Here is a 25053-nt window from a genome sequence, read left to right as displayed (position 1 = left end):
GAGTCTCCTTTCTTACTCTTTCACCAAGGAATGATAAGCAAAATGTGCAAACCTTATGCAAATAGTGCCATGAACTATACATGAGAAAACTCATGGAACCAGCATTCAGATCAAGATATGAGCCTTGGGGCTTTGTGGTGGCTCACCCGGTACAGTGTATAAGCTACAATGTGTGAGGACCAAGATTGAAATCCCCAGTCCCCACATGCTGGGAGGCAACTTCAGAAGCAGCAAACTATCTTTCCCTATCTTTCCCTCCCTCCCTACGCACACCTTCAATAAAAATAAAGAGAAAAAGGAAAAAGGCCATTTGGAGAAGGGAAGTGGTGCAGACACCAAGCCCCATGCCAACTAATATATATATATGTGTAATTAAAAATCACTTTTTAGGCATCTTTAGAGTAATCATTAACTCCGATAAGAATCAGTCCTGAAAATCACTAATAAAACAAATTTTAAACAATCATTAATGAAATTATCTGTTAGTATTAGAAACAATGAGAAACAATGTGTATATAGTCTAAAAACATACTCACAAAATTTACTTACTAGTTAATAAAAACGTTTAATCGCTAATTGTATAATAAAGGATCCTGGCAGACGAATTCTTCTCCCAAGTCACAGAAATCATCATTAAATGGGGAATATCAATATTGTATGTCTCCTAATGTGAAACACTGACACCTCTGTAATATTTATGCTGAAAATGTATAAACAACAAGCACAACTGAGGGGTATTCTAAAAGTGATATGGTCCATACTCTCAAAAAAATATCAGTCAAGGTCAGGAGATAGCTCACCCAGTAGACCACACATCTTAGCACAGAGAGGATCCAGATTAAAACCTTAGTAGCATCTGGAAACACCATGACACCAGGGAAATTCCACAGATAGTGGAGCATACCTGGTTGAAACACACTTTACAGTGCATAAGGACCCAGGTTCAAAGCCCCTGCTCCCCACCTGCAGGGAGGAAGCTTCATGAGTGGTGAAGCAGTGCTACAAGTGTCTGTCTCTATCTCCCCCTTTCCTCTAAATTTCTCTCAGTCTCTAGCCAATAAAAAATTGAAATTTTCTAAATATGTATTTATTTATTTATTTTGCCTGCAGGGTTATTGCTGGGGCTTGGTGCCTGCAATACGAATCCACTGCTCCTGGAGGCCACCTTTTCCCTTTTGTTGCCCTTGTCGTTTATCATTGTTATTGTTGTTGTTGTTGTTGGATAGGACAGAGAGAAATTGAGAGAGATGGAGAAGAGAAAGACAGACGCATGCAGACCTGCTTCACTGCTTATGAAGCAACCCCCCTGGAGGTGGGGAGCCAGGGGCTCGAATCAGGATCCTTATGCCGGTCCTTGAGCTTTGTGCCATCTGCGCTTAACCTGCTGCGCTACCGCCTGGCCCCCAAAAAATATTTTTTAAAAAGAAATTAAGATATTAGAACTATCCTTATAAAGACGAGTTACATAGTATAGTAGCTATGCAGAAAGGCCTTCATGCTCAAGGCATCAAAGGTTCCAGGTTCAAATGCCAGTTCCACCAGAAGTCAAAGGTTTTTTTTTTTTTTTTTTTGGGGGGGTATGCCCAGTATCAGTAGAATCTTGCATGCATGAGAACATGGCATGGCATGAGAGAGAGAGAAGAGAACCAAACTGCAAAAATCAAACCATCTATCAATAATATAATAAATAACATACTCAGGAAATAGATTACTATATAGCAATAAAATACTATCCTGTTAAACACAACACAGATGACTCTCACAAACATACTGAAAAAGCAAATTATCACAAAAGAGTATACAGCATAAGGTTTCAACAAACAGGCATAACCCTAAAGAACTAACAGAAAACAAAATACCCATTTCCTTTGTTGCTTAACCACAAGTGGGCACAAGAAAGGCTTCTTCTGATACTCTAGCGAAGTGTTTAGAGTACAACAATCAGTTACAGCTTTCCAACTGTAATGCATGCTCTTGTTTGCACATAATATTATACTTTATTTTTAAAGTTTATTAAAAAATCTACCCATTGTCACAGCTTTTTTTTCCATTCAACTGTAGAAATTCAATCCCCCTCCCCACCGCCTTTATACTCTCCTTGTTTCCCTCCTCTGATTCCTTGCTTTGCTGGCTTACTTCCTACTGTAATCCTCCAAAGCTAACTTCAACAGGTAGCATATAATGGCTCTGGCTTCACATTATATAACCTGGAAAGCTCCTTCACTAGCATGGTTTCAATCACTGAATCAGTAACACTCATGATTCCGCTGCATTGCAACTGACACAATACTTTTGTAAAGTAGCAAACAACAATATTCAATGCACATGAGTTTTGACTCTTCTTGTTCCACCAATAAACTATGGGTGTGGGTTCCTAACTGATCTTGCTTTTAGTATTTTTCAACTTTTCATCTATGAGGCTGAGTTCCCCTCTCCCGCTCCTGCCCCCCCCCCCTTCCCTTATCCCTCTCATCAGAGTTTCAATGTAGTCTGCCACCATTTTCAGAGAGAGAGAAAACTACCACAGCAGTGAAGCTTCCACAAGCTTAAACCTGGGTCACATATATAACAAAGTAGGTATACTATCCAAGTGTGCTATCTTGCCAGCCCTAAAATTTTCTCAAATGCCCCTTTAAACACACCTGCTAGTAAGTATTAACCTCCTCCCCCCAAAACTACAGATAAAATTATCTCCTATAGCTAACATTCAAGGTCATCACTATTCACCCATCAACTACTCAGGGTTAGTGTTACTTTTAGTCATATCTCCTGTTAGTCACTTAACTGCTTTAATTAAAATCTATCTCCAGGATCCCTTTCTGGGCTCCTACAGGACCTTGCCCTCAATGTGGATCAACAATAGCAGGGAATGTTCCATTCTCCAAAGGGAGGTTTGGACAACATACTCTACCACTCGAGGAAGATGGGTCCTGAAATTAGTGCAGCCTAGTGTTCCTAGCTGTGACCACAGAATGTGAGCTCAGACCTACAAGGATGCAGAAGTTACACAGGCTCCTAAATCTTCATCTGCAATATTCTAGCCTTCAGGTTCATGCTTAGTCAACAATTTGCTCTGCTTTCTATCTTAAGTCTTTCAGCCACCAGGTTCCAGATGCTACCATGATGCCAAGCGGACTTCCCTGAGCAAATGACCCCACCAAGTGTCCTGGAGCCCCACCTCCCCAGAGCCCTGCCCCACTAGGGAAAGAGAGAGACAGGGTGGGAGTGGATAAACCTGCCAGTGTCCATGTTCAGAGAGGAAGCAATTACAGAAGCCAGACCTTCCACCTTCTGCACCCCATAATTTCTCTTGGTCTATGCTTCCCAGAGGGATAAAGAATAGGAAAGCTTTCAAGGGAGAAGCGGATGAGATAGGGAGTTCTGGTGCTGAGAATTGTGTGAATTATACCACTGTGATCCTACGGTCTTGTCAATATCTAGCTCCAAAAACATTACTGGCCAGATTCCATATTACAATGCCGTTCACCAAAATATCCTTTAACGCAGGATGTCATCATCTCTTCTCTGTATCTACCTGCTCTCCGCTTAAGGCCCATCACCTACCTCAACTACTCAAATCCATGTTTATCATTATCTATAGTATAAAGGCTATTTTTTATTTACTTGGTAATCAGTCTCTTTTTTTTTCTTTTTGCCTCCAGGGTTATTGCTGGGGCTCAGTGCCTGCACCATGAATCCACTGCTCCAGGAGGCCAATTTTTTCCCCTTTTGTTGCCCTTGTTGTTGTAGCCTTGTTGTGGTTATTGTTGTTGTTGTTGATGTCCTTCTTTGTTGGATAGGACAGAGAAAAATGGAGAAAGGAGGAGAAGACAAAGAGGGGGAGAGAAAGATAGAGACCTGCAGACCTGCTTCACCGACTGTGAAGCGACTCCCCTGCAGGTAGGAAGCTAGGGGCTCAAACCGGGATCCTTATGCCAGTCCTTGCGCTTTGTGCCGTGTGAGCTTAACCAGCTGCGCTACCGCCTGACCCCCGGCAATCAGTCTTTATCAAGTATAGATTTATTTAAACGGCTATAAAAATCTTACCAAAAAAGGACAATGCTTTCTTAATTTATTTATCTTTCCTTTTGTCGCCCTTGTTTTTCTATTGTTGGTGTAGTTACTGATGTTGTTGCTGTTAGGACAGAGAAAAGTAGAGAGAGGAAGGGGAGGCAGAAGGGGAAAGACAGACACCTGCAGACCTGCCGAGGAGCTCGAATCAGGATCCTTAAGCCGGTCCTTGTGCTTCGTACCACATGCACTTACCCCGCTGCGCTACTGCCCGACTCCCAGGACAATGCTTTCTATAATATACACAAACATACATGAACAACTAACTAGCAATCTGATGAGATTGTTTCAATTAGTAAGTAGGTCTTGGGTGAGGTTGGGTGGTGGTGCTCTATCCCTTGGGACCTCTGCCTCCTGTCTTAAGGCTACAGACAGACTATGACCCACATAGTCAACGACTGCCACCTCTCCAGATTCAAAGGAGGTCTCGAAACTTTACATCAGGCTCGACCTGACGCTGTTGACTGGCTACGGAAGAAGGGCAAACGCTAGAAGAAGAAGGAACAGGGAAGGGATAAGTAGACAGCTTCCCACATGGGGCTGGGGTGACCTGTTGGGTGGATCCTACCCTTACAAGGTGGATTTGGCTGTACTTTTGAAAGTGCTGATTTTCAATTGAAATTTGCATTTTTAAACCAGAAAACTAGTTAAAAAGGATATACTCATTACTAAGCACAAGGAACAGGGTCCAAGGTCCAGCTCCCTACCTGCAGGGGGGGAAGCATCACGAGCCGTGAAGCAAGTACTGCAGGTGTCTCTTTCTCTATTTCCTTTGCCTCTCTTAATTTCTCTCTGCCTGATTTAAAAAAAAAAAAAAAAAAAAAGTTGGCTGGGAAGCCAGCATAATGGTTATAGGAAAGACTTTCATCCAAAAAGAAAAAAAAGACTTTCATGCCTGAGGACCTGAGGTACCAAGTTCAATCTTCAGCCAAACCGTAAGCCAGAGCTGAGTAGTGCTCTGGTCTTTCTCTCTGTAGCTTTCTCTCACATTAAATATAAAATAAAAAATATTTTTAAAAGACAGAAAGAGAGAGAGAAGAATGAAGAAAGGGAGGGAGAGAGGGAGGGAGAGAGAGAGTCTGGGGAGATAAATAAACAACAGAGCATAGGAACGGCATGCATAAGGTTCTAGGTTTAATCCCCAACACCACATGCTAGAGTTAAAAAGTGCCCTCTGGTCTCTCTCATTCTCTCACTCTTACAAATAAAATTGTTTTAAAATTTAACAAGTAGGCAGCTCTTCAGCTGATAAGCAAAGGAAGTACTGACAGAAAAAATGTAGTTCTGTGGTCTGGGAGGTGGCAAAGTGATAACGCTTTGGACTCTCAAGCATGAGGTCCCAGAGTTCAATCCCCGGCAGCACATGTACCAGAGTGATGTCTGGTTCTTTCTCTCTCCTCCTATATTTCTCATAAATAAATAAATAAATAAATAAAATCTTTAAAAAAAAAAAGAAAAGAAAAAATGTAGTTCTGAAAACAGTCCCTGAAAGGTTGAGAAGCCATCATAATGGTTATACAAATTACTTTCATGCCTGAGGCTCCAAACTCGCAGGCTCAGTCCCCAGCACTGCCATAAAGCCAAAGCTGAGTAGTGCTCTGGTATTTCTCTCTGTTACTTCTCTCATGAAAATACAGTTAAGGGTGAATGGCAGAGAGCATGATGGTCATACAAAGATGCTTATGCCTAAAGCTCCAAAGTCCAAGACTGGATCCCCTGCACCACCATAAACCAGAGCAGAGCAGTGCTCAGGTAAAAAAAAAAATTAAAATAATAATAATAATAAAGCTAAAAATATTTAAATAAAAATAAACAATCTAGCTGATGCCACATGAAAGAGAAGCAAGTTTTTATGTGACTTGATAATGCTCACAAGCATGTGCTAATAATCTATTCAACAGATCTGATCTAATTAGATAGATTAGTGTGACTTTTGGCAGACAAAATGTCTTCTTTCCAGCCTTTAGGTCCATAATTGGTCAACAATTTGTTTGGCTTTCTATGTTAACTCTTTTTTCAGCCACCAGGTTCCAGATGCTAGCAGGATGCCGACCAGACTTCCCTGGACAGGCAACCCCACCAATATGTCCTGGAGCTCTGATTCCCCAGAGCCCCACCCTACTAGGGAAAGAGAGAGACAGGCTGGGAGTATGGATCAACCTGTCAATGCCCATGTTCAGCGGGGAAGCAATTACAGAAGCCAGACCTTCCACATTCTGCAACCCACAATGAGCTTGGGTCCATACTCATAGAGAGTTAAAGAATAGGAAAGCTATCAGGGGAGGGGATGGGATATGGAGTTCTGGTGATGGGAATTGTTTGGAGTTGTACCCCTCTTATCCTATGGTTTGGTCAATGTTTCCTTTTTATAAATAAAAAAAAATTTTTTTAATGTCTTCTTTCTCATTCTATCAGAAAAGCATCCACTGCAATATTGCTAAAAAAAAAAAAAAATTACCATTAATCCCCCAATAAACAAATTTTAAAAAGGAAAACATCTAACAAGTTACCAGTGGTCCAGGAGGTGACACACTGAACTCTCAAGCATGAAGTCCCGAGTTCGATTCCCAATAGGACCTCTACCAGAGTGATGACTGCTTCTTTCTCCTATCTTTCTCACTAATGAATAAATAAAATCTTTTTTAAAAAATTTTTTTAAGTTACCAGATAAGTAAATGGATGTAGAAGCAGTACTAAAGAGCCTCTATTGAAGTTATTATTTTGTTCATTATTTCTTTTTTTTTTTTTGCCTCTAGGGTTATTGCTGGGGCTCAGTGCCTGCACTATGAATCCACTGCTCCTGGAGGCGATTTTTTTCCCATTTTGTTGCCCTTGTTGTTATGATTATTATTGTTGCTGTTGTTACTGCTGTTGTTGCTGGATAGGATAGAGAGAAATCGAGAGAAGAGAGGAGACAGAGGGGGAGAGAAAGGCAGACACCTGCAGACCTGCTTCACTGCCTGTGAAGGGACCCCCCCTGCAGGTGGGGAGCCAGGAGTTCAAAGCAGTATCCTTACGCCAGTCCTCATGCTTTGCACCATGTGCGTTTAACCCACTACGCTACTGCCTGACACCCTTGTTCATTATTTCTAATGTTGATTCAGGTTCGGTCCTTCTCGAGATATTAGACATGTAGTCTTATTGGCATTTTATAGAAATCTGTTAATATTTTATTTATTTTATTTAATAAGAGGGGGAGAGAGAGTGGTACAAAAAGAAAGAGGGTTTGGTTGGTGGTAGTGCTAGGGATTGAACCTAAGACCTTGGTGCCTCAGGCATGAGTCTTTTTTTGCATAGCCACTATGCTGTCTCCACAGCCCCCCAAGGTTTTTTAAATCTTTACTTTATTAGTGATTTAATATTGATTTACAAGGCTGTAAAATAATAGGAATAAAATTCCATACAGTTGCCACCACCAGAGTTCTGTGTCCCATCTGTTCCACTGGAAGAAACTTTCCTACTATTTATCACTCTGGGAGTACGGACCAAAATTCCATTTTTTTGTTTGTTTTATTTTTTATTTTTGCCTTTTAACTTATTGGAAAGAGATAGTCAGAAATTAAGATGGGAAGGGGAAATAGAAAGGGAGAGAGACACCTGCAACCCTGTTTCACCACTTGCAAAGCTCCCTCCCCACCCCCGCAGGTGGGGACCAGGGGCTCGAACCTGGGTCCTGTACTCTATAACATATGCACTCAACCAGGTGTGCCACCACCTGGGCCCTGGACCAAAATTCTTTTTGGAGTACAGAAGGTGAGAGTTCTGGCTTCTGTAATTGCTTCTCTGCTGGATATGGGTGTTGGCAGGTCAATCCATACCCCAGACTGTAAAAGTTTTATTTTTTTTTAATTTTTTATTTATTTATTTACCCTTTTGTTGCCCTTGTTGTCTTTTTTTATTGTTGTTGTAGTTATTATTGTTGTTGTTATTGATGTCGTTGTTGTTGGATAGGACAGAGAGACATGGAGAGAGGAGGGGAAGACAGAGGGGGGAGAGAAAGATAGACACCTGCAGACCTGCTTCACCGCCTGTGAAGCGACTCCCCTGCAGGTGGGGAGCCGGGGGCTGGAACCCAGATCCTTACGCCGGTCCTTGCGCTTTGCACCACCTGCGCTTAACCCACTGCGCTACCGCCCGACTCCCAAAAGTTTTATTTTTTACAGCAAGGCCGTGTAGAATGAACTGAGCGTCGTAAGTGTGGAGAACACCACTGAGCAGGTTCTCTGGCCCAATTTTTGGGTATGAGAGTCTCCTTGCATAGCCATTATGCTATCTACCCTCACCCAATTTTCTTTTTTTGTTGTTGTTGTTGTTTAATATTTCATTTATTTATTAATGAGAAATACAGGAGAAGAGAAAGAACCAGACATCACTCTGGTATATGTGCTGCTGGGGATTGAACTGAGGACCTCATGCTTGAGAGTCTAGTGCCTTAGCTGCTGCGCCACCTTCCAGATCAATCCTCATCCAATTTTCTACTCCTTATTTTTGAGAGAAAGAAAATGATGAAAAGAAAGACAGAGAGAAGATAAATGCCACAGCACTACTCCACCACCCGTAGAGCTTCCTCTGGTGTCATCCAAGGTACTTCTATTTCGTGCTGGGACTAGAATCCAGTTCCTCACACATGGTAACATGCACACTCTACTGAGTGAGCTTTCGAGCCATAATGCAACTTTCAAATTATTCTTAGGAGCTTAAAACTAGAACACTTGTCAACTTAGCAGTTTACTGCACACAGCTGAACTTGTTACTTTCTCTTTTTAATCAAATTTTATGATCTACCATTATATTAATATGTTTACTGGTTTACAGTACTGTACAATTAGTTAACAATACTTCATGAACTTCATATAAATGTTCTAAAATTGAACATCAATTATTTCAGTACTAAAAAACAAAAGAGTAAGTTACTAACTCCTTATTAAACTACAGTGAAAATGAATATTTTCATTATATAATCTGTATTTTAAAAGAGAAATTTATCATTTCTATCTTAATTTTAGAAGAAAAAAAAACATAACGCACAGCTTTTCAACTCTTTGTATTCAAATGTTTTTACCATCATTTGACATGTACATAATGAACTTTTATATTATTTAGTATGGGAAAATAATAAAATATTTACAATTTATTCTTCATTCTCACTATTCAGCTACTGAGTGTGGGTGTAGGTGTGCATGTTACTACCTATTTTGCTATAATGGCAAATACACAGAACACATGTAGGACACAAAAATACAATGAGAAGGAAAACAAGTGAGTAGCATACCTGGATTATTGTTAACATTGCTTTTGGGTGGTTTCTGAACTGGTTTGGGAAGTGTCGATTCAGCCAAAGCTTTATTAGCAGCAGCCTGTTGGGCCTTCTTTATACTGCTTCCTTCGGACTCCCATGTTTGCTCACCAAGACTCAGCTGCACTGAGAACATCTTTGAAAGATATAAGTAGAAAAACATTAAATTTCCTCAGGAAATTAAATGTACTACCTAAGAGAAAAAGCCAGGTATACCACAAAATCACAACTTCAGAGCTGTAAGTTACCTTATAATGTGTAGTTGCAACAAAATCCTTTTTTTTAATTTTTTTATTATCTTTATTTATTTATTGGATAGAGATAGCCAGAAATTGAAAGGAGGGGAGAGAGAGAGAGAGAGAGACAGACAGAGACAGACACCTGCAAACCTGCTTCACCACTTGTAATGCTTTCCCTCGCAGGTGAGGACCAGGGGCTTGAACCAGAGTCCCTGTACACTGCTCAACCAAGTGTGCCACCATCCGGCCCCACAACAAAAATCTTATGCTATCTAAAAAACTGTAAGAAATCGTGTCAAATTCTGTTCTATACTACCCAAACTTAACAACAAATATAAATATTAAGATAAATAAAGATCACATCACTAAGTAAAATTAATATTGTTAATGTCATTCAGAAAGTCTTCCCAAAAGAAATAAGAAAAAGAGAAACTCTTAAGGGAATTCAAAGTCCTACCTCTATAATAGCTATAAAGTCTTTTTCCTAAAGGTTATTTTTTTTTTTAATTTTTTATTTTTTTACCTCCAGGGTTATCACTGGGGCTCAATTCACTGCTCCTAGTGGCCAATTTTTTTTTTTTGGATAGAATAGAGAGAAATTGAGAGAGGAGGGGGAGACAGAAAGGAAGAGAGATCAAGAGACACCTTCAGACCTGCTTCACCACTCGTGAAGCAGAGCCCCTCAGGTTGTGAGCAGGGGCTCGAACCAGATCCTTGCTTGGGCCCTTGCACTTAGTACAATGTGTGCTTGACCAGGTGTGCCATCACACAGCCCCTTTCCCTCATGCTTATATCAGAACAACTTATTCAAGGCATCAGGCAATGCTATTTATTATTATGTCACCAATAACCTCTCAGCACTCCACAAGCAACATTTAACTAGTCAAGAGTTCTGTCGACTTTTTACTTCACAAATACTCTGAAAACTCCTTTCAAATCAAGGGAGAAGACAAGGAGGAAGAGGAGGAGGAGGAGGCACTTTTAACTGAAAATATTTAGCCTAAGTCACAGAGAAACAAACAGAATGCTCTAGAATTTGAGTTGTTCTCCTTAACAGCAGGCCTAAACTGTTAAAAATATGTCAATTTTGTGAAAGGGAAACCAAAATAAATAAATAAATAAAGCAAAAGAATGTAGGGAAAGGCTTTTGTAAGTAAAAGAACTGTGTGTGTGTGTGTGTGTGTGTGTGTGTGTGTGTGTGTGTGTGTGTGTGTGTGTGGTGAAAATACATGATAAAGTACAACATACTTACAATACGCTTGAATAAGTCTGGATTTAAATTAAAAATCAGGTATAAAAGGTATCTGGAGAAGTAGGAAACTTTTCCAGTTAGGACTAAATTAGTTGAGTGATGATGGAGCTGTGGATATACAGAATATACTTCTCAACAGAAACAGGCTGGGGGTAGAGATGGACCTGTCAACGCCCATGTCCAGTGGAGAAGCAATTACAGAAGCCAGACCTCCCACATCCTGCACCCCATAGAGACCTCTCAGAGGGATGAAGAACAGGGATACTACCAATGGAGGGGAGGGAATATGGAACTCTGCTGATGGAAACTGTATGAAACTGTACCCCCCTCCCGTATACCACAGTCTTGTCAATCATTATTAAATCACTAATAAAAAATCATTTTAAAAAGAGAATTCCTTACAAGGTAAATATACAAGTATCGATGAGTGAAGTACTAAAATAGCCAAAACTCATTTTCAAATTGTCAAAGAAGAAAGTACATATGTATAGTGAAAGAACAAGAAATAAAGGAAATATACTCACTGATAATTCTGAAAGATGAATGTGTGAGCACAGTGCTACATCTGCATTACTTTATGCAAGTTTTCAGTAGTTCTACAGAACTGGAAAATATTTATGACTGGCGTTCAAAATAGAAACAGGACTCTATAAGGTGACTAATTTTTGCTTTGATTCTGATTCATTTGAAAATACATACCAAGAATATATCTTTAAAACATGTGCCCACTTTTACAATGATTTTTCATGAAGTCTGGAAGTGCCACAACTATACAACTAAGCTACTGCAACCAAGACAGTATAGCAGTGGACAAAATAGGCATACAGTTGGGGAGGCAGCTCAGTGATAGCACAGAACTTGTATGTGTAAAGCCACAGGTCCAGTGCTTAGCACTGCACATGCACAGCTGAATAGTATTCTGTTCTCTCTCTCATAAAAATAAATATTTTCCTAAAATAGACATAGAGATAAATGGATTAGAGCCCAGAGTACAAGTATAAACTCACACATATAGTTAACTTATGACAAAAGAATTATGAGCAGACATGGAGACAGAAAAGTCTCTTTAACAAATGTTGGGAAAACTAGAAAATCACACGCAAATGAAAGTAGGCCAATATCCAACAGTGCATATAAAAAATAACTCAAGGCGGATTAAAATACTGGATGTAATTCCTAACCACAATATGTGGAGGAAAAAACATAAGCCAGTTCAATCAAAAACATCAGCTTCAGTGATATCTTTGACTCAACTTTAATGACAACTGAAAAAAAACAAAAATAAACAAATGAGAACATATTAAACTAAAAGGCTTCTGCACAGCAAAAAGAAACTCATCAGAAAAAAGAATAGTAATAACTCTTCTTAATTGGAGAAAATTTTCATACATCACATATCTAACAAGGAATTAATATCCTCCTCATATAAAGAACTAAATGTAAGACCCCAGGTTCAAGACTTGGAAGTACATGGAAGCACTATGGCACTAGAAGTTCTACAAATGGTACTCTGAATTATTTAAAAAACTAAAAAAAAAAAAAGTTTTTTTAAAAAACTGATCTGTAGGTCTCATCCAAAGACTAATTAAATTAGAACTACTAGGGGTGGGAAGGCTTAAGTATTTTTTAAATATATTTATTTATTTATTTATGTGTGTATTAATGAGAAGGATAGGAGGAGAGAGAAAGAACCAGTTATCACTCTGGTACATATGCTGCCGGGGACTGAACTCAGTCCCATGCTTGACAGTCTCATGCTTTATCCACTGCACCACCTCCCGAGCCACAGGCTTAAGTATTTTATAAATCTCTCTTGATGAATCTAAAGAAGAGCCGACGCTGAGAACAGAACCACTCTCCCTCATAAAAATTAAAAAGACAAACTCTAGAAAGGAAATTAGGGTGTCAGGTGAGAGCTCGTCTGGTAGAGGAAAACACTTTACTCAGTATTGAGCCACTAACACCACATAAAAGCACCACGCACAGGGGGAGTTTCACAAATGGTAGAACTATGCTTCTCTTTCTACCCCCACCAGAGATTGAAATGGTGGGGAGGAAGAATCTCCCAGGAGCAGTGGAGTCACACAGGCACAAAAGCCCTCAGCCAAAAGACAGGGGAGGGGAGGGGAGGGGAGGGGAGGGGAGGGGAGGGGAGGGGAGGGGGGAGGGGAGGGGAGGGGAGGGGAGGGGGAGGGGAGGGGAGGGGAGGGGGAGGGGAGGGGAGGGGAGGGGAGGGGAGGGGAGGGGAGGGCAGGGGAGGGGAGGGGAGGGGAGGGCAGGGGAGGGCAGGGGAGGGGGAAAGAAAGAGGGAAAAGTCCTAAGTCTCCATGGTAGGATAAGATGATGGTTTAGTTGAAGATGAAATGTACTGACACATATCTTAGGGAAATGTATCCTTGTGACAACAAAAATCCTAAAAACCAACATTTGTCTTTAATAAAGTGATAAAGAAAATAGGAAAACAAGATGAAAAAAAAGCCCGCTTTTAGGAAATCAGTGGATTCCATCTTGTATACAAAAACTTCTGATCATTACCATAATCTCCAATACCCAAGATTAAAAATACACCAAGAAGGGGCCAAGTGGTGGTTTATCTGGTAGAGCACAAACTTATCAGATTCAAGCCCCCCACATGGCCCTGCAAGGGAGGAAGCTTTATGTGCGGTAGCAGTGCTACAGGTATCTCTCCTCTCACTCTCTCTTCCCATTTCTTTCTGTCTCTCATCTTCTATTTAGAGAGAATAAAGGTTGTCAATGACAATTGAGTTGTGTAGGTACTGAGTCCTTAAAATAACCCTGGTGGCAAAAAAAAAATTAAATTAAATTAATGAATAGAAAATGTGTGCACAGAAACTCTAAGAAAATGGATCTAACTCAAAGATGAATGCACTAGTTGTCAATTTATTACATATGTCAACATCTAAGTTTGAAACTATACATATAAACTGTTTTTCTATTTTTTAAGGATTTCTGTAATTACTTATGAGAAAGGGGCGGAGAACCAGGGCTTCACTTTGGCATAAACAGTGCTGGAGATCTAGTGCAGGACCTCGAGCTTTAAATTTTTTTTTAATATTTTTATTTTATTTTAATGAGTGAGAGAAAGAGAGAGAGAAAGAAGGAGGAGGAGGAGACGAAACAGATAAAAAGACCAGAGCACTGCTCAGCTCTGGTTTATGGTGGTGCTGGGGGTTGAACCAGGATACTCAGAACCTCAGGCATGAAAGTGTTCCCTGTAACCATTATGCTATCTCCCCAGACCTTTAAATTAGTTTTCTATCTAAAAGAACACTGTAAGTGAATGCATGGATGATACTAACATTGGAATACAGAACTTTTACAAATGATCAATCTTGGACTTTTATGTCATAGTGGAAAAAACATCTCCCTTAGTTAACTAGTATTATATTTGCTCTTTCTCCATGTTTAGCAGTTGTGATTTAATGGAAAGAGCATTATACCTGGGAGCCAAAGAACACATAATCAGTCGCTGGCATTGACACTCATAAACAATTAAAGCAGTAACAAAACTGTTCCGTGCATGAGCTTCTTAATTTACAAAATGGAAAACAAAACTTGATTATTTCATGTGCTCTCTGTTTTAAGGTTTTTGTAATGTATATCTGAGAGAACTTTATAAACCATAATGAACTACAGAACAGATTAATTAGACTTCAAAATATTCTTTACAAAAGACCGAAAGCCTTAAGGCTATCCGATGCTCCCTCCCCACAAAAGGAAACACAATTGAAACCTGAGACGATAAATCTGATAGGCTTTGATAAGCATGTCTCACCACCTCTCTTCATAACCTTACCTTTGAATGAGCAGGCCCTCTTTCTTTCAGAAGTTTATACTGAGGTTGGACTCTATTGAAACGGGCTAACTCATTTACCAGACACATTGGAGTTTTCTCTTTGGGGTTTGCCATTTTATCTTGGAGAGAAGCTGTAAATAAAAAGGCTGTAAAAATTTTTTTGAAGAATGACTTTACGAAATGGAAGAAAATCTAATTTGCACTTTTTTTTTAAGACTGAAGTCAGATTATATATCTGGTTTCAATCATGTTCATAAATTTTACATTCAATTTTTTAATCATCTAATGTCTTCTATTACATTTAACACAAACAAGTATCACATTTTTAAACAATAAATCACAGCAACTTTTTCCTTAACTATCTAAGTGACTCTTTAGGCAGAAATATACAGACATATATATATTGGGTTGTTGGAAAAGTCATGATAAGTTTTTCCTATGTTTTTCTATGTAAAAATGTGTCATAAGTTTTCCAACTACCCAAAAGTTACTCTTTGTACATACATATAGCAGCATAAGTATTTTCAATATAAGATTATAACAATTTTAAATCCACTTATTTATCCTTTCTTCCCCCAAAAAAAAAGCATAAACCTATAATTCCCATGATTTTTATTACTATAAAACTAATTTTACTTATTGATCTTCTTTCCTTATTTTGAGGAAGCATTAAAAAAAAACTGTAAGCCTGAAGTCCTAGGACCAGTTACTAACTCTTTAGTCATTTTTTTAAAGTAACTTCTTTGCTCTTATAAGTAGAAATACGCCACACTAAATAGCACTCAGAATGCTGGAGCCATGTCACCTTCCTCATATGAGAATTACTATTTCTCCTCAAACCTGCAAATATTCCATATGGTCAAGTGGCTTTCATTTTTAATATCTAGTGATCCCACTGACATCTTTTGTTATCATTATTTCAATTTGCATTCCCAGATTACTAAAGAGGCTAATCAAGTTCTCATGTTATTGATCACATAGGTTTTTTTCCCTTCTGTAAAGTGTATTGGTCCTTTTCTCTATTGATAGGATTATGTTTTATATTCATCCGTCTTTTATGTTACAGTCTGTGCTTTTTGGATCTTGTTTAAGAAATTCTGTCATAACCTGAAAGACTTGAACAGTTCTTACTTACACTTAAGCCACTCTGTCATAGTAAAAATCATAACTCTGGGGAGTCTGGCGGTAGCGCAGCGGGTTAAGTGCACGAGGCGCAAAGCACAAGGACCGACATAAGGATCCCAGTTCGAGCCCCCGGCTCCCCACCTGCAGGGGAGCCGCTTGCAGGTCTGTAGGTGTCTCTCTTTCTCTCCCCCTCTCTGTCTTCCCCTCTTCTGGCCATTTCTCTCTGTCCTATCTAATAACAATGACGTCAATAACAACAACTACAACAATAAAACAACAAGGGCAACAAAAGGGAATAAATAAATATTTTTAAAATTTTTAAAAAGAATCGTAACTCTGTCCTACTTAACTCAAAAGTTATTACCCACAAGATTAAAACTTGCAAATGTATACTGTATGGTTTTCTAAATTCTACCACTAATACTATTAAGAGTCTCAGAATACTTCCCTACTACAGTACTACATTAGTTTATCCTTCTTCATCTCATTTACAGACATATCTAATTGATTTTTTGTTTGTTTCTCTGTCAAAATCCACTGTGCCAATATGCATTTTTAAACCTAAGCAAGTAGATTACATACATGCTGGCCAATTAAACAGTAGTCACAATGTATTGACAATACATAAAATGAAAATAGCTGCTTAGAGAAACTTTCCATGATAATGTTTAAATGTAGTGAACTGTAGTCTTTGGAACATTCAATACTCTTAGCAGGACCAGTAATTAGTATGATAACCTGATCACAATCATTACGGTTCATAAGTTGTAAGAAAATGATTTAGATACCTGACAAGGAATAAAGAAAAGGAAAGAGAATCTAAACAACCAACTGTAGAACCAACAGAGTCTACAAGTTGGCTTGGAAACTAATAACAAACTATTAGTCATTCTTTTGGGAAGAGTACAAAACAGACAAGAGTAAAATTAAAAGGTGTTTGTAGAAACCTGCATTGTATTATCATTTGTGTATTAGTCAAATAAGCATTTTATAAACTGTAACATTCAGTTCAGGAAATCAGTCATTAAGTAAAAAAAATAACAAATAAGGTGATCTGAGACAGACTATCAAATGTACTTCTTGCATATTATAGCATTAAATAGTCAAGTTCAACAGAGAACAGTTGCCTGAATATTCAAAAAGCAAAGGAAGAATGGAAACCAAGAGATAATTCACCTAGTAGAGTGCACAGTTTGCCATGCCTCAAGACCAGAGTTTAATCCTTAGTATGCCCTGAGAACATCACACACAAATGCTGTGTGCCTGTCTCTCCACAGTCCCTCCAAACAAAAGGAAGGAGGAGACCCACTGGGAACTGTGGCAGATATAAAGTCTCAGTACATCAAAATAAAAAAGAATGCCAATTTGAAAAATAAATAAACTTTTATTCAGGAAATACTAACATCTGGTAAAAATCAGTCCATCCTGGGGCACTACAGTTCACCTGGATAATGTGCCTGCTTTTCCTTGAGCATAACCCAGGTTTGAATTCAACCTCCAGCACACTGGAGGAAGAAGATTCAGAACTGTGGCATCTTTGTATCTCTCCTTCTGCCTCTTTGCTCTGTATCTGTCTCTGCCTCTATCTGAAAACACCTTGGTCAAGTTTCAGCAACAACAGGTCAGTCAATTTTGCATAAGACTGTAAATAGAGGGTCAGGTGGTGGCACACCTGATGAGCACTCCTTAAAATGCACACAGATGTGGTCCGGGAGGTGGCACAGCGGTAAAGCTTTGGACTCTCAAGCATGAGGTCACAAGTTCGATCCCCGGAAGCACATGTGCTAGAGTGATGTCTGGTTCTTTCTCTCTCCTCCTATCTTTCTCATAAATAAATAAAATCTTTAAAAAAAAAAAATGCTCTGGGAGTCGGGCTGTAGCGCAGCGGGTTAAGCGCAGGTGGCGCAAAGCACAAGGACCGGGCATAAGGATCCCTGTTCGAACCCCAGCTCCCCACCTGCAGGGTAGTCGCTTCACAGGTGGTGAAGCAGGTCTGCAGATGTCTATCTTTCTCTCTTCCTCTCTGTCTTCCCCTCCTCTCTCCATTTCTCTCTGTCCTATCCAACAACGACGACAACAAGAATAATAACTACAACAATAAAAAACAAGGACAACAAAAGGGAATAAATAAAATAAAATTTAAAAAAAAAATGCTCAAGGACACAGGGTGGGTTCCCCCTCTTGCCCCACCTACCACAGGGGAGAAGTCTCACAAGTAACGAAGCAGTGTTGCAGCTGTCTTCTCTTTTTCTCCCCTACACCTCCCCTTCCCTCTCAAATTTTCTATCTCCAATAAATAAATATAAACAAGTATTTCTACATGACTGTAAATAGTGTTTACACTACTGAATAGTCTTAACTCAGCAATGCTGCCTACTCATCTGTCAAAATGCAAAAAGCTAGGAGCATAGCAAACATGTGAAAACTGTACAGCATAAAATGCTTAATAGCATTAAGTTTTGAATAGGTTAAAATAGCAAGTTTATAGCTCTATAAATCTATACCCTATATAGGAAAATACTAACTAATAGCATGATGTTAAAACTATATTCCATTTCATTCATAACATAAATCCAATTAAACTTTTTTTTGTCTTTTTGTCACCAGGGTTATCCATGTGCTCAGGGCCTGCACAACAAATCCACCAATCTGTATGATCATTTATTTTATTTTCTGTTTTGTTTTGTTTGGTGGTATTTTTTTATTTGTTTTTCTTTTTTAATAAAGAGAAACAGAGAAAACACAAGTAGAACCTGAAATGTAATTGGCATATCGCACCAAAGTAAAAGACTCTGGGGTGGGTGGGTGGGGAGAATACAGGTCCATGAAGGATGATAAATGACATAGTGGGGGTTGTACTGTTAAATGGGAAACTGGGGAATGTTATGCACGTACAAACTATTGCATTTACTGTTGAATGTAAAACATTAATTCCCCAATAAAGAAACAAATTTAAAAAAAAGAGAAAGAGAAAGATAGACACTTGTAGCACAGCTCTGGGAAGGGGGTGATCGAGGAAAACACCTGCAGTACTGCTTCACCACTTGTGAAGCTTCCTCCTACAAGTGGGGACGAGGGGGTTGAACCTGGATCCTCCTGCATGGTAAGGTGTGTGCTCTGCTTCTACTGGGTAAGACGCTGCCCATCCCCTAATTAAACATTTTAATATGTAACTAAAATTTTGGTGCTAACAGGCATGTAAACAAATAAATGCAGGGTCCAGGTGATGGCACACCTGGCTGAGTGCACATGTTACAGCATGCAAGGTCCCAGGTTCGAGTCCCTGGGTCCCCACCTGCAGGGGGAAAACTTCACAAAGGGTGAAGCAGTGCTGCAGGTGTCTCTCTATCTCTTTCCCTCTCTATCACCCCCTTACCTCTCAATTTCTGGTTGTGTCTATTCAATAAATAAATAAATATTTTAAAAAATAAAATAAATAAGCAAATGCATGATATCACTTTAATAGAAGTTTGTTAAATAAAATAGAAAGGTTTCAAATCAGTAAATTTAAAAGTAATTAATCAAAGTTACCATTTTTATTTTACAAAATGACTAACTTGACCATCAGTCTCAGCTTTTAGAGACAAAGAAACAGAGACAGAATGAAAAAGATGACAGGGAGTCCGGCAGTAACGCAGCAGGTTAAGCGCAGGTGGCGCAAAGTGCAAGGACCACAGAGTAAGGATCCTGGTTTAGCCCCCGGCTCCCCGCCTGCAGGGGAGTCACTTCACAGGCGATGAAGCAGGTCTGCAGGTGTCTATCTTTCTCTCCCGCTCTCTGTCTGCCCCTCCTCTCTCCATTTCTCTGTCTTATCCAAAAACAAATGACATCAATAACTACAACAACAATAAAAAGACAACAAGGACAACAAAATGGGAAAATAAATAAATTAAATTAAATTAATTTTAAAAAAATAAAAAGATTACAGCATGGAGGCATTCTTCAATACGGAAGGGAAGTGGCTTTAACTTGTGTCTCACACAAGGCAAAGCAGCAAGATCACCAAGTGAGCTATTTGACCAGCCATAAAATGTTATCTTAAATAGCTGTTCTTCTAGTCAGAAGCCTTATCAAGATTAGGTGGGCAGACAACCGTGGAGCACAAAGCTTGCATGTGTAAGGTCCTGAGTTTGAGCCCTCACACTGCATATGCCAAGTACCACACTGGTTCTTTCCCTCCTAATAAATAAATCTTTAAAATAAAATTTTTTTAGTATTAACAACCTGACAGAGCTCAGTAATGGGGTAATGTAAAAAGTAAACCATTTTTTTTTAAAAGAAGTTACAAAATTATAAATCAATCTACAAAAATTGAAATATAAGGGAATGGGCAATGGTGCATCAGGTTGAGTGCAGATGGTACCATGTGCAAGGATCCAGGTTCGAGCCCCTGGTCTCCATCTGCAGGGGAGAAGTTTCACAAGCAGTGAAGCAGTGCTACAGGTATCTCTCTATCTTGCCTCCTTTCTCAATTTCTGTCCTATCAAATTAAAATAAAAAGTGGAGAATTAAAAAAAAAAAAAAAAGGAAAAGGAAATTTAGGCCTTGAGAGTACTAGACTAGATTCATAATGCCAGCACCAAGCCCCAGACACACTCCTAGTAGTAATTTAAAAAATATTTTTTAGGGGCCGGGTAGTAGCGCACCTGGTTGAGTGCAGGATGCAGTGCAAGTCAGGTGGGTTCAAGTCCCTGGTCCCCACCTACAGTGGGAAAACTTCACAAGTGGTGAAGCAGGAATACAGGTATCTGTCTCCCTTCTTTTTCTTTTTATCATTTTATTATTATTTATTTTCCCTTTTGTTGCCCTTGTTTTTATTGTTGCTGTTGTTATTGATGTCATTGTTGTTAGATAGGACAGAAAAGGGGAAAACAGAGAGGGGGAGAGAAAGATAGATACCTACAGACTTGCTTCACTGCCTGTGAAGCAACTCCCCTGCCAGGTGGGGAGCCGGGGGCTCGAGCTGGGATCATTACTCTCCGGTCCTTGCGCTTTGCGCCACATGCACTTAGCCCGCTGCGCTACCACCCGACTCCCTCTGTCTCCCTTCTTATCTCCCCCTTCCCTCTCAACTTCTGGCTGTCTCTATCCAATAAACAAAGATAAAATATTAAAACAAAAAAGTTTAAAATATAAACATATTTAAATTTTTATTTATTCATTTATTGTCTTTTGTTGCCCTTGTTCTTCTATTGTTGTAGTTATTATGGTTGTCGTCGTTGTTGGATAGGACAGAGAGAAATAGAGAGAGGAGGAAAAGACAGAGATGGGGAGAGAAAGTCACCTGCAAACATGCTTCACCAATTGTGAAACAACTCCCCTGCAGGTGGGGAGCCGGAGGCTTGAACAGGAATCCTTACGCAGGTCCTTGCACTTTGCGCCACGTGTGCTTAACCTGCTGCGCTACCGTGACTCCCTAAAATATATATATTTTTTAAATATAGAGGGGCCACGCAGTGGAATACCTATTTAAGCATGTACAAGGGCCCAGGTTCAAGCCTCTGTTCCCTACCTGCACGCAGGCATCTCTCTTTCTGTCTCCTTCTGTCTCTACCCGCCCCCTTTTCAATTTCTCTCTGCCCTAGCAAGTAAGGGGGGGGGCAGAAATGGCTGCCAGGGGCAGTGGATGCGTCTTGAAGGCACCAAGCCCCAGTGATAACCCTGATCACAAGAGAGAGAAATTAAAATATATATGCAGTCCAATGGCTTTGATCCCAAGCACTGGATAGGTCAGAATGATGCTCTCTTTCTGGCTTGCCTCTCTCAACATACCTTCAAGTTCTGAGCAAGATACTGCAAAGATGAGGGCATCATCATATTTGCCTCCAGGGTTATTGATCGGGCTTGGTGCCTATATCACAAACCCACTGTTCCTACAGTCCATTTTTTTCCCCATTTTTGTTGCCCTTGCTGTTGCTGTTACTGTTATTATTGCAGGATAGGACAGAGAAACTGAGAGATGAGGAGAAGACAGAGGGTAGGAGAGAGAGATAGACACCTGAAGGCCTGTTTCATTGCTTGTGAAGTGACCCCCCTGCTAGTGGGGAGATGGGGGCTCGAACTGGGATCTTTGTGTTGGTCCTGGTGCTCCGTGCCATGTGCTCTTAACCCACTGTGCTACCACCCGGCCCCCTGGACATCATCACTTTTAACAGCTGCATAGTACTCCATTATGTCTATGTACCACACCTTCTTCCTTGGCCATTCATCTATCATTTAGCTTCTGGGTTGCTTCCAAGTTTTGGTTATTATAAACCACGTTTCTATGAACAAAGCTCTGCATAGGCTCAACCCCTTGGAAAGTAGTCTGGAGATTCATCAGAACATTAGAAATGGACCTGCCTTATAACTCAGAAACCCCTCTCCTGGGGATTTACTCAGAGAAAACAAAGGCATCTCTTTCTCTCTCCATCTTCTTAATAAATAAAATAAATCTCTAAAAATTGAGTTGACATAAGCCCAGGAGGTGGTGCAGTGGTGAAAGCCAATAAAGGCTTTCAGCTAGTAAGTGTCTAAGAGAGAATGGAAATCTGAACCAAGTCACATACAGAAAGGTATGGACAACCAGAAAGGTGGCCATAGTGGGAAAAGTGTTGGATTCTTAAGCATAAAGTCCCTAGCTTGAGCCCTGACACTGACATGTGCCAGAGTCATGTTCTGGTTCTCTCTCTTTCTCTCCAATCTCTATCATTAATAAATCTTCTATAACTTGAGATAAACAGAATATATGTGTGTGTGCATATATGTAACTGTAGATTTATAAAATGAGTTATATATAATGTTGCACAGACAAAAGTTTTAGAGAACTTATAAAGTCTTCACAGACGAGATTTCAAGATAGAAATAGACTGAAATAGAAGCATAAAAGTAAGTAAGCTTAATTCTTCTTCTAGCGTTTGCCGAGTAAGCTTAATGATAACCGATTTCACAATTTAAGACTGTCATTTTAAGTAACCAATTTTTATATGATGGTTAAGAACTCACTCTGGATATCCTTGCCACTTACTGATAATCTGTGTGACACTAGAAAGTACTTAAATCTCATTTTCCTGGAACAGTAAAATGGAAATAATAGTTTTTTGTTTTTTGGTTTTTTTTTTGTCTCCAGGGTTCTTGCTGGAGCTCAGTGCCCTTCCCCTCCCCCCCCCAACTCTTCATCTGCACTATTCCAGCCTTTAGGTTCATGATTAGTCAACAATTTTTTTAGCTTTGTATGTTTAACTCTTTTTTCAGCCACCAGGTTCCAGATGCTAGCATGATGCCAACCAGACTTCCCTGGACAGACAACCCCACCAATGTGTCCTGGAGCTCTGATTCCCCAGAACCCAGCTCCACTAGGGCAAGAGAAAGGCAGGCTGGGAGTATGGATCAACCAGTCAATGCCCATGTTCAGCAGGGAAGCAATTACAGAAGCCAGACCTTCCACCTTCTGTATCCCACAATGACCTTGGGTCCATACTCCCAGAGGGTTAAAGAATAGGAAAGCTATCAGGGGAGGGGATGGGATATGGAGTTCTGGTGGTGGGAACTGTGTGGAGCTGTACCCCTCTTATCCTATGGTTTTGTCAGTGTTTCCTTTTTATAAATATTTAAAAAAAAAAAAAAAGCACAGTGGGTTAAGCACATGTGGCGCAAAGCGCAAGGACCAATGTAAGGATCCCAGTTCGAGCCCTCGGCTCCCCGCCTGCAGGGGAGTCGCTTCACCAGCGGTGAAGCAGGTCTGCATGTATCTCTCTTTCTCTCCCCCTCTGTCTTCCCTAGCTCTCTGTATTTCTCTCTGTCCTATCCAACAACAACAACATCAATAACAACAACAATAACTATAACAATAAAACAAGGGCAACAAAAGGAAATAAATGAAAATATAAAAAAAACACTTAAAAAAAAGTTCACTAAGACATCAAATGAAAATGTGGCAACAGCATATTATATAACTGACTTATTTCCTCTACATGCATGTATTATATTACAACTGAAATGAGATATGCTAATACCTATCTGCCCTGATCCAGCTTTCTTTCTAGCCCTATTCTCAACTCTGACACCATCTTCTCAGACAGTATTTTTAGTCCACCTGCATGTTAGCTATCAGGCTCAGGCAAAAATTACTAAAGTCATGTGGATAGGCTTACCTAAAATAGACCTCTAGATTTTCACACAAAAACCCATAATTTTACCTGCTCTATTCCTACCTTTGGGCTCCTGTTTATTAAACAAATTTTACCGCCTTTCAGCCAACAAGTTGCAGATGCTACTACAATTCCATCCTGACTTCCCTGGGTAGAAAGACCTCACCAATGTGTCCTCAAGTCTCAAGTCTCCAGAGCCCTACCCAATTATGGAAAGACAGAAACAGACTGGGGGTATGGATCAACCTGCCAACATCCATGTCCAGTGAAGAAGCAATTACAGTCAGACCTTCAAGGGCTATGAGGCCGCATACTGGGTTAATCACTAGTAAAATCACTAATAAATCACTAATAAAATATATTTTAAAAAGTGAAATGAGATATGTTGATACCTATCTTGGAGAGATGTGAAACTGTACCCCTATAACAACAGTGTTATAATCTGGCATTTCCTCAAGTGATCTGGTTGAAAAACAAATAAATAAATGAAATGAGGGTGGGATGAGGTCCTCACATTCTACTTTGAAATACTGCACTGTAGTCAGGGAGATAGCTCAGTGATAGAACATAGGAATTACAAAGGGTCATGGGTTTGATCCCCACATCACATATGCCAAAGTGACAGTCTAGTTTGTTCTTTCATTAATAATGAATGTGTATAACTTTATTTATTGCCGCCAAGGTTATCACTGGGGCTCGGTGCAGGTACTACGAATCCACTGCTCCCGGCGGTCATTTTTTCCATTTTTATTGGATAGGACAGAGAGAAACTGAGAGAGGAGGGGAGACAGAAGAAAGACACCTGCAGATCTACTTCACCATTTGTAAAGCTACCCCACTGCAAGTGGGGAGCCAGGGACTCGAACCAGAATCTTTGTGGGTCCTTGCTCTTTGTATTATGTGTGCTTAACCCGCTGCTCTACCGCCCAATACTTTGAATGTGTGTAATTTCTATATCTGAAATATTATTTTACAAAGTCATGCCAAAAATAAGTAGTACTTTATAGTGTCAAAGTCTTAGGCTATATATCCTGTTATCCTTTGTAAAGTCTTGATAGTGCCACCAGGACAGTAATAAACAGAAAAGATTCTCAAGAACCTGATTCAAGCATGCCATGGTGCCA

At 39.8% G+C, this 25053-nt stretch overlaps 1 protein-coding gene across 11 annotated transcripts in view; it reads right to left on the bottom strand.

The window, feature by feature from the left end:
• STAU2 (staufen double-stranded RNA binding protein 2) overlaps window positions 1–25053 on the bottom strand; it is a 284150-nt gene that overhangs the window by 234541 nt on the left and 24556 nt on the right. For 3 of the 11 annotated variants that reach the window (XM_060200101.1, XM_060200086.1, XM_060200108.1), the window contains 2 exons: window positions 14676–14806; window positions 9344–9503 (listed from right to left, as the gene is read on the bottom strand). The exons of 2 other annotated variants lie outside the window; for them this stretch is intronic. In XM_060200101.1, the coding sequence (XP_060056084.1) occupies window positions 9344–9503; window positions 14676–14789 (274 nt within the window). In that variant the 5' untranslated portion in view covers window positions 14790–14806. Of the gene's footprint in view, window positions 1–9343; window positions 9504–14675; window positions 14822–25053 lie in introns of those variants that run through there. 6 more of the 11 variants (XM_060200130.1, XM_060200121.1, XM_060200116.1 and 3 more) reach the window with 3 other exon arrangements.

The sequence above is a fragment of the Erinaceus europaeus genome, chromosome 1 (assembly GCF_950295315.1).
Source record: "Erinaceus europaeus chromosome 1, mEriEur2.1, whole genome shotgun sequence".
In the NCBI taxonomy this organism is placed as follows: domain Eukaryota; kingdom Metazoa; phylum Chordata; class Mammalia; order Eulipotyphla; family Erinaceidae; genus Erinaceus; species Erinaceus europaeus.
The sequence above is the reverse complement of the archived record's forward strand: the minus strand, read 5'-3'. Positions and strand labels throughout refer to the sequence as shown.